At 65.4% G+C, this 7764-nt stretch overlaps 2 protein-coding genes across 2 annotated transcripts in view; both read left to right on the top strand.

The window, feature by feature from the left end:
* The window catches only part of PFL1_05361 (uncharacterized protein), a gene marked incomplete at both ends in the record, with an annotated part of 2985 nt that extends 1535 nt beyond the window's left edge, over positions 1-1450 (top strand). The window contains 4 exons of the mRNA XM_007882893.1: positions 24-286; positions 397-694; positions 1048-1248; positions 1349-1450. Coding sequence (XP_007881084.1) covers positions 24-286; positions 397-694; positions 1048-1248; positions 1349-1450 — 864 coding nt within the window. The remainder of the gene's footprint in view (positions 1-23; positions 287-396; positions 695-1047; positions 1249-1348) is intronic.
* A 4304-nt stretch (positions 1451-5754) lies between these two features.
* The window catches only part of PFL1_05360 (uncharacterized protein), a gene marked incomplete at both ends in the record, with an annotated part of 2680 nt that continues 670 nt past the window's right edge, over positions 5755-7764 (top strand). Inside the window, 3 exons of the mRNA XM_007882892.1 lie at positions 5755-6058; positions 6245-7437; positions 7548-7690. Of these exons, the coding sequence (XP_007881083.1) occupies positions 5755-6058; positions 6245-7437; positions 7548-7690 (1640 nt within the window). The remainder of the gene's footprint in view (positions 6059-6244; positions 7438-7547; positions 7691-7764) is intronic.

Raw genomic sequence — 7764 nt, 5'->3', positions numbered from 1 at the left:
CGGCGGGAGCTGCGGCGTCCAAGGAGGCGGCGGGATGCGACGGCCACGCGATCCGCGACCCACACCCGCTGGCGACGCATCCCGACTCGCTCGTCTCAGACCTGGCGCGCGAGATCGAGGTGCTGCGCGAGGACCTGCTCTCGGCCAAGGCGCCCGAGGTCACCGAGCCCGGCATCATCCGGCAGGACACCGTCGTATGGCCCGACAATGTCACCTACGCCAACTTCTGGGACTACCTGCTGGTCCCCACGCTGGTCTACGAGCTCTCCTACCCGAGGACGACGACGTGAGTGAAATGACGGCCGAAGAACGTCCCAAGTAGAATGGCTGGCGAACTCCTCTGACCTCGCCTTGGCCTGCCGGGTGTAACCTGTCTCCATCCCCTATCGCGCACAGGATACGCCCGCTCTACGTGCTGGAAAAGATCCTGGCGACGTTTGGCACCTTCCTGGTCATTTACGTCATCACCGAGCACTGGATCATGCCCAACAGCCCGAGCCCGGACACGCCGCTGCTGCGCACCTTCCTGCAGCTGGCGGTGCCCATGATGGTCAACTACCTCCTCATCTTCTACCTCATCTTTGAGGGCGTCCTCGGCGGCTTTGCAGAGATCACGCGCTTCGCCGACCGCGAGTTCTACCAGGACTGGTGGAATGCCACATCGATGGACGTCTTCTCGCGGAAGTGGAACAAGGTGAGTGGGAGGAGGCTGGCTGCGACTTGATCTGGCGTTCCGACGGACGCCGGACGACTGGGCGGCCCTCAGTCGCTGCACGGCGCCCAAAGGGGCGTCGAGGTCGGCGGCGTCGGTCGGTGGTGACAACGCTGTGGGCGCAGGACGTCGGGCTCCGACGGCTGCTTCTGTTGCTGCTGCCGCTGCCGTATCGGCGCCACGACGGCGCACAGGAGATGGGAGACATCACGACGAGCGACGAGACGACAACTGACACCCCTCTGCTGCTCACTACTGCTCCTTGTGCTCACCCACCTTCCTGCGTTGCACCTCGCTTCGACCGGGTCGCCTGGCCCGGACCTGGCCCTTTCCAGCCCGTGCACTCTTTCCTGCTGCGCCACGTGTACGCCAGCACGATTGCGGCGTGGGGACTGTCGCGGACGTCGGCCATGTTTGTCACGTTCCTCTTCAGCTCGCTGGTCCACGAGCTGGTCATGGCCATTGTCAGCGGCAAGATCCGGCTCTACCTATTTTCGGCGCAGATGTCGCAGCTGCCGCTCATCCTCGTCTCGCAGGTGAGTTGGCGCGAAGAGGGAGCGACCGGACGTGCTTGCCGTGGCCTGCGCTGACGCCGACGATGACTTTGTTGGCCCACTGCTCTGCTCGCGACGGCAGATCCCCTTTGTCAAGCGCAACGAGGCGCTCGGCAACATGATCTTCTGGATCGGGCTCATGATGGGCTTCCCGTTGCTCAACATCGGCTACCTCGTCTACTGAGCGGAGGCGTCCGTCGGTCGAAGCCGGTGATGTAACGTCTCGGCGGCAGGGGACCGAGGCCGGGCCGGGGCGAAGCGACGAAGACGTACGTTTCGGAAGCACGCCGGCGCGGCCCGATGCCGACGACGGCGACGGCGACGGCGACAAAGGCGATGAAGATGACCGGCCCGCCGTCTGTCGTCTGTCCCGACGGATCGACACTGTCCCGCCGCTTTGTTTGTTTCTCTCTCTGCTGGTGACCGCCCTGCGTGTCTGATTGTTTGGTGCCGAGTGTTGTATAAGATCTGCAGCGGGGCTCGTCGATCCCATACCCCGACGACGCCCGCTTGCGTGGTGCCGCTGCGCCGTGCCATGCCGTGCCATGCCGTGCCTCGCCCTGCCCCCATCACCGCTCTCTGCCCTCGCCAGTGCAATGCTCAATCTGTGCCTGTTGCATCGTCGTCGCGTCCGCGCTGCGCTAGGGCGGGCGAGGGATGAGGAGGAAGGGAGGGGAAGGGGACCGGGTTGCCCGTCGGTGCAGGGGACGGGCGACGCTGCGTCTAGGCGGCGCGGGTGCGTGCTTGCGAGGGTCGAGCAAGAAAGGGAGGGCAGGCCCCCTTCTGCTTGATGTATGCTGGGTTCGCGGTTCTTTGGTCTCGGTCGTCCGTCCCCAGGCAGGCCCGGCAGGGTCGGCAAGGTACAGCATCAAGTCGAGACGACGCCAGGCGAGACGAGAGCGGCCCGGCTGAGATCCGACGTGCGCCTGCTGGTGCCTGCGTGGGTGTGGGCGGGCGTGGACGGGCGCTTCCACGTAACTACCAAGGCGTACCTGCGCGCCCTCGTCGGTCCTTGTCACGGCCACCGCAGGAAGAACGAGCGAGCATGTCGCCGACCACAGCTCGTCTCTGCACGGCCCGATACCGCTGTAGGAGAGCAGCAGCAGCGAGTACGTAACGGGCTCGGGAACGAGCACGGGTACAGGCGGACATGTACCGTCGCCGAAGCGCCTCGTACGTACGAAGCGTCGCGTTGCTTCGCCCTCCGCCCCTTGCGACGATATCCGTCCGCTGCAGGTCGATGACCGACCGACGGACTCCGGACCGTGACCCTGCTCCTCGACGTGATCAAGGACATGTTGCAGAATCTCTTGATCAAATTTTGACTGGCTGCCACACCGAGCGACCACCTACAATCGCATGGAAGACATGGCGAGGTACGGAACGGAGGCGATCAGTTCCAGAGTGCGAGTTAGATGCTTGCTTGCTTGCTTGCTTGCTTGATTGCCTGCTCGATTGCCGCCTGGCTTCGGCCAGGTCCGACGACACGGCCTGCTGGCATCTGGCATCTGTTTCAGCAGCAGCAGCAGGGCGGGCGGGGCAGGCAGGGCGTCAAATTGGGTTTCATGCCTGCCTGCAAGTTCTCCCGCCGCCTGTCTCGACCTCGACCTCGACCTCGACTTCGACTTCGACATGGCCGACCTTTGTGCTGTTCTGTCTTGCTCGTTGGTCGTTAGCGATGGGACGAAGGGACCGGTCGGAGCCCAAGCGTGCGTTGGGCACTCCTACCTCTTCTATACGCAGGCAGAGGGGGTTACAGACGGAACGAACCCGAATCGCAGCGCTACACGTCCTCGGAAGGCCCGAGTGTTCGGCTGACCCGACTCAGCTGGGACCTACATACGTACAGCAAGCTAGCAAGCTGAGCTGCGGGCTTTGTTTGTACAGACGTGCGGTTGGACCTGCTTCATTCGCCGGCCCGGCCCGGTCTCGCTTCGCCTCGCCTGGCCAAGGTGAGAGTAGTCGATCTGTTCCGAAACGTGTGCGTCGTTCGGTGCGCACTGCTTACCCCAGCCAGCAGCAGCAGCAGCAGCAGCAGCAGCAGCAGCAGCAGCAGCAGCAGCGGGAGCAGCAGCAGCGGGAGCGGGACGGGGAACGATGCAGATCTACAGACCGATGTGCCGTCGAGGTCTGGCCCTCGCCCGCCTCCCTCGGCCCAGGGCAGCGTGCGGTCGCGCTTTGACAGATCTCCGCCAGCCCGGCAGACAGCAGGTTCAAGCAAGAAGCAAGCAGGGCGGTGAGCCGAGCGGACTCGGTTCGCTCGACGCCGCCGTCGGAACTTTTTTTCCTTCAGAGACGTGGCAGATCTCATCCGCCCAGAGCAGATCGAGTCTCGGGCCCAGACCGACTACTGACTACGACTAGCTCGACTGTGCAGACGCGCGATGCCCTGCGTACAGTGTGTGCGCCGTCGCGCAACGTGCCTGGTCTGACCTGGCCTTTGTGCGCGGGCGTACACGGCCGCCTAGGCAGGCCAAGCAGGCCAGGCACGCCGGCCGTCCGTCCCGTCACGGAGTTCATTTGGCTGCGCTGGTGGTTGGCGAGCGGTCCTTGCGCCGCGTGGACTGGGCACGGTAGTACGTGTAGGCGAGCCTGCCACGAGCTCCCGTAGGCTGGGTACGGTCAGAGGAGGACCGAGAGAGCAAAAGAGCAAAGGGATGCCTTAGTTACCTTGGTCGCTGCGCATCAAAGGGCCGCCCGTCCGCCCGCCCGCCCGCTTGCTTTGGCCGTTCCCATTGTTGCGCCGCGGTGCGTTCAGCTTCGTTCGTGCCCAACGAGCCTTGTTGCTGGCGCTGGTCTGCCTGTACGCCCAGCCAAGAAGAAAGCACGTCGGTGTTTCATTTCGAGCACCATGGTAGGGTTGACCGCGCCACTTTGTTGCCCACTCGCAGCGTCGACGGCCCGACAGCTGGTAGAGTATGGCAGCGGTAGGGATGTACGTATGCCAGATCGATGGTTTGGCCACCAGCGACCATCAGCGCCTATGTGAGTAGTCCAGTACATACATCGTATCTGTTCGCCTGCCGGTTGCGATTGGGGCGCCGCTCTGCCGTCAAAGGTGCTTTGGCGGAGGCAGCCGTATCGCATCATCCGCATGGGCTGGGTAGTTAGCAGCAGTCTTAGCTACACCTCTTCCGCACTACTCTGAACGCCAAGTCGCGGCCTTCGGAGGCGGGCCGGTCCGCCTGCCTGGCCGTTACCTTCCTACGTGGCTAGCCTAGCCACACATGGGCTGATGGCCGCCGACGAGCGTGATGCAGCAACGGCAGGCAGGCAGGCGAGTGCAGCGGCGTGGGTACATCACACGGTCAACGCCGGGATCGTCGTTGCTCGCAGCTTTGTAGCAGCAGCAGCAGCAGGTCGTAGAACGTATGTATGTACGTACTCTGGCCGTTTGCCCGTGGGTCCAGACGCCGGCGCTCCGCTCCGCCCGGCCAGGCTTTGCACCGATGCCAACGTGTCGCCAAGCTGGGCAGGGCAGAGCAGAGCAGGGCAGGGCAGAGTCGGACTGACAGCAGAGCAAGTCAGCCCTTCTCCCTCCCTTGCCTCTGCCCTGCCCGCCACCCTTCTCTGACCACGCCAGAGCTCTCGATCCCATCCATGCTGGTCTGGTCTGGTCTGGCTTGGCCTGGCCATCGCGTTGCCGCGATACAAAAGCAAGCCACCTCCTATGCTCATAACCCAACCTTGTTTCGAGGGCCCCCCTCTTCGCTATCCGCCTCCCTTTCATCGTCTTCCGGCCCGCGTCGCCCTCGGACCTCTCCAATCGCCAACCCCGCGCTCCGCCCCCAGACCATTCCCTTTGTCGCGCTCCTTCAAATCGACCACGCACCTAGATATCCCCTTTGTCAAGGCGACAAAGGTCATCCTCTCTCACGGCAAGCACCGATCCGCCTGACTGCCCGGCCCCGCCCTTTGCTGCCCTTTGCTGCCCGGCCTGCTCAACCCGAACCATTGAGGATTGCGCAAACCGTTATTTCATGTCCCTTTGACTCTTCCCCGCTCCCTCACCTGCCCCTTTGACGAGGGTCCGTCGAGGTATCCTCGCGCTGCAAGCCGATAGCTGCGACCACGGCCGTCCGAAGCTACCCATCCCGTCAAGACGACGTTGTGCTGCCTTAAGTAGCCACGTTGCGCCAGGCCGTGGCCAACTGCACCATGCCCGCAAGAACCCTCTCCACCACCGCCGTGGCCTTTCCCGCAGCCAGCGCGACAGCCAGCACCGCAAACGTCCCAACTTGCACCTGTGCCTGCTCTGCCAACCTCGCCGCCTCATCGTCCTCTTCCTCTTCGGTCCCGCCATCGCCCACCTCTACTCCCCTGCCATCCAGCCCGAAGGTGTTTGCCGTCGGCGCCTTCCGCAGACCACCGCGTGACCCCCGCCCCCCATCGATCGCCAGCAGAGGTTCCACGGACAGCCACCGGCCCTCCCTGTCTCCCGTTCACGAGCACTGGGCCGCGTCCTCATCACCGAAACCGACGACCAACATGTTTGGCAGCTCGACCACCATGATCGCGTCCGCCGCCGCCAGCGTCGAGGCCAGTCTGACAAGGAGCCGGTCCAAATCCACCGCCGCGTCCACCTCGAGCCTCCTCGCCCGGGGCCGCTCCCAGTCTACGGCAGGGCCCGCCGCCTCGACCGCGTCGTCAAGGGACCGTCGTAACTTCCGCCCGCTCCCCTATCAGACCCATGCCGAGCTGGATGGCTTCTTCGGCGTCTCGCCCGCCATGCAGCGCGACAGGCAGATGAGGTCCAAGGACGAAGACGGAAGGCTGTGGTACGACGCGACAGGTGAGTCACTGCGCTGGCTGCAGCGCCGAGCCACCTCGCCCATCCGACGAGGCCGTGTGCTGACGTACCGTCCGCTCCATGTCTGCCTCGACTCACGGTGCTTGCGATGCGATGATACAGAACGAGAAGAGTGGCGCCATCTCCTGGGTCCAGGGTCGCCGGCCACACCCTTCGTCGCGACGCCAGAATCCGCGCGCCGACGCAGCAGCGCTTGGAGCGCCAGCCCGTCGACGCAAGTCTCTCCGCTGGTCGAGGCAGGCACGAGCCTGACGCCGACGCTCGCCACCTTCAGCCTCGCCGATGCCGAGCAGCGCAAGCTGGAAGAGGCCATCGTGGCCGGCGCTGCAGCCGCCGACTGCCAATCGCGGCGCAACCGCCTCAAGCGCAGCAACAGCGCCACGATGCTTGCCAAGACGGTGCAGGATCGCCTGCCTTGCTGGACGGATCAGGACCAGCGATGCTGGATCGCAGCGGCTCCGTACAAGAGGCGAGGCAGCATCGGCGGCGACGACAACGATGACGACGCCGACGCCGACGCGGCGATGGACCAACGCGGGACAGTCGATCAGGACAGCGAAACGCCCATCCACATCGACCGCCTGCCGCTCGATAGGACCAGGACGACCAACGAGCTGCTCGACGACGCCTTCCCCGCCGTCATGGCGGGCCGCAGGGCCGGTTCCACGGATTCGAGCGGCCAAGGCGGCCTTGTCCGTCCTCGTCGGCCTCATCCCCTCTCGCTCGGATCGACGAGTGCCGCTCCGTCTCGAGCGGCCCTGCCGAACCGACGATACTCGTCGCACGGCGAGCGGACGCCTTCGACCGCCTCGCCCACGTCGTCTTCGTCGTCGACATCGCACCGCCGCTGCAACTCGTCGCCGCAGACCCCTTCGCCCACATTCGTCGAGCCCGCCGATGTCCGCTTTGCGCGATTCAAGAGGCCGACGACTGCGACTGCCGCGGTGACGACGACGAATCTCGTGGCGCCGTCCAACAGCCAGGGCCGACGGCGTCGCCGCAACACATTCGGCGCGTTGATAGACGAGGACGGCGACGAGCAGGGCGAGGGCGAACCCCCACGCACGTCAGTCTCGCTCGCCTCGAACACGTCATCGTCGTCGTCGAAGCAGCTCGAGGTGCTCGCCTCGCCGCTGCCCTCTGACGTCGGCGAAGAGGAAAAGGACAGGAGCCGTCGTCGAATGGGAGGCTGCCCGGGCCCTGACCGACGCTGCGTCGACACCCCACGGACGGGCGAGCGGCTACCGAAGCCAACCGCCGACGGCACCGACGGCGAGAGGGGCAGGGTCGATCCGCTCGTGGCTGCTGCCGCGGCTGCGGCTGCGGCTGCGGCTGCTTCTCCAGCCCTGAGTCCGACCTGGGTGCACCGCGGGGGATCTATCGAGATGGCCCGCCGTCGCAACCCGTCGATCTCGTCGATACCCTCGGCTGCTCCAGCGCATACCTTGCCTCGGCCGGCGTCGCGCGCCAGCATCAAGACGACTGGCAGCGGCGGCCATCTGGCGCGCACCCCTCGGCCGACGACGAGCACCAGTTCGCTGTCTTCGTCGAGCTTCTCCTCGCTCAACAGCCAGTACGGCCGCGGCAGCAGCGCGGCCAGCGCCGCAAGGAGGCGTGGGCGGAACGGGCGGGGGCGGGCTGACGCCGCGGCAGGCGCCACCGTCGTCATAGCCCCCTCGCCGCCTCCC

Source organism: Pseudozyma flocculosa (assembly GCF_000417875.1).
Source record: "Pseudozyma flocculosa PF-1 unplaced genomic scaffold scaffold00019, whole genome shotgun sequence".
Lineage (NCBI taxonomy): Eukaryota > Fungi > Basidiomycota > Ustilaginomycetes > Ustilaginales > Ustilaginaceae > Pseudozyma > Pseudozyma flocculosa.
This window is presented reverse-complemented; position numbering and strand designations above follow the sequence as displayed.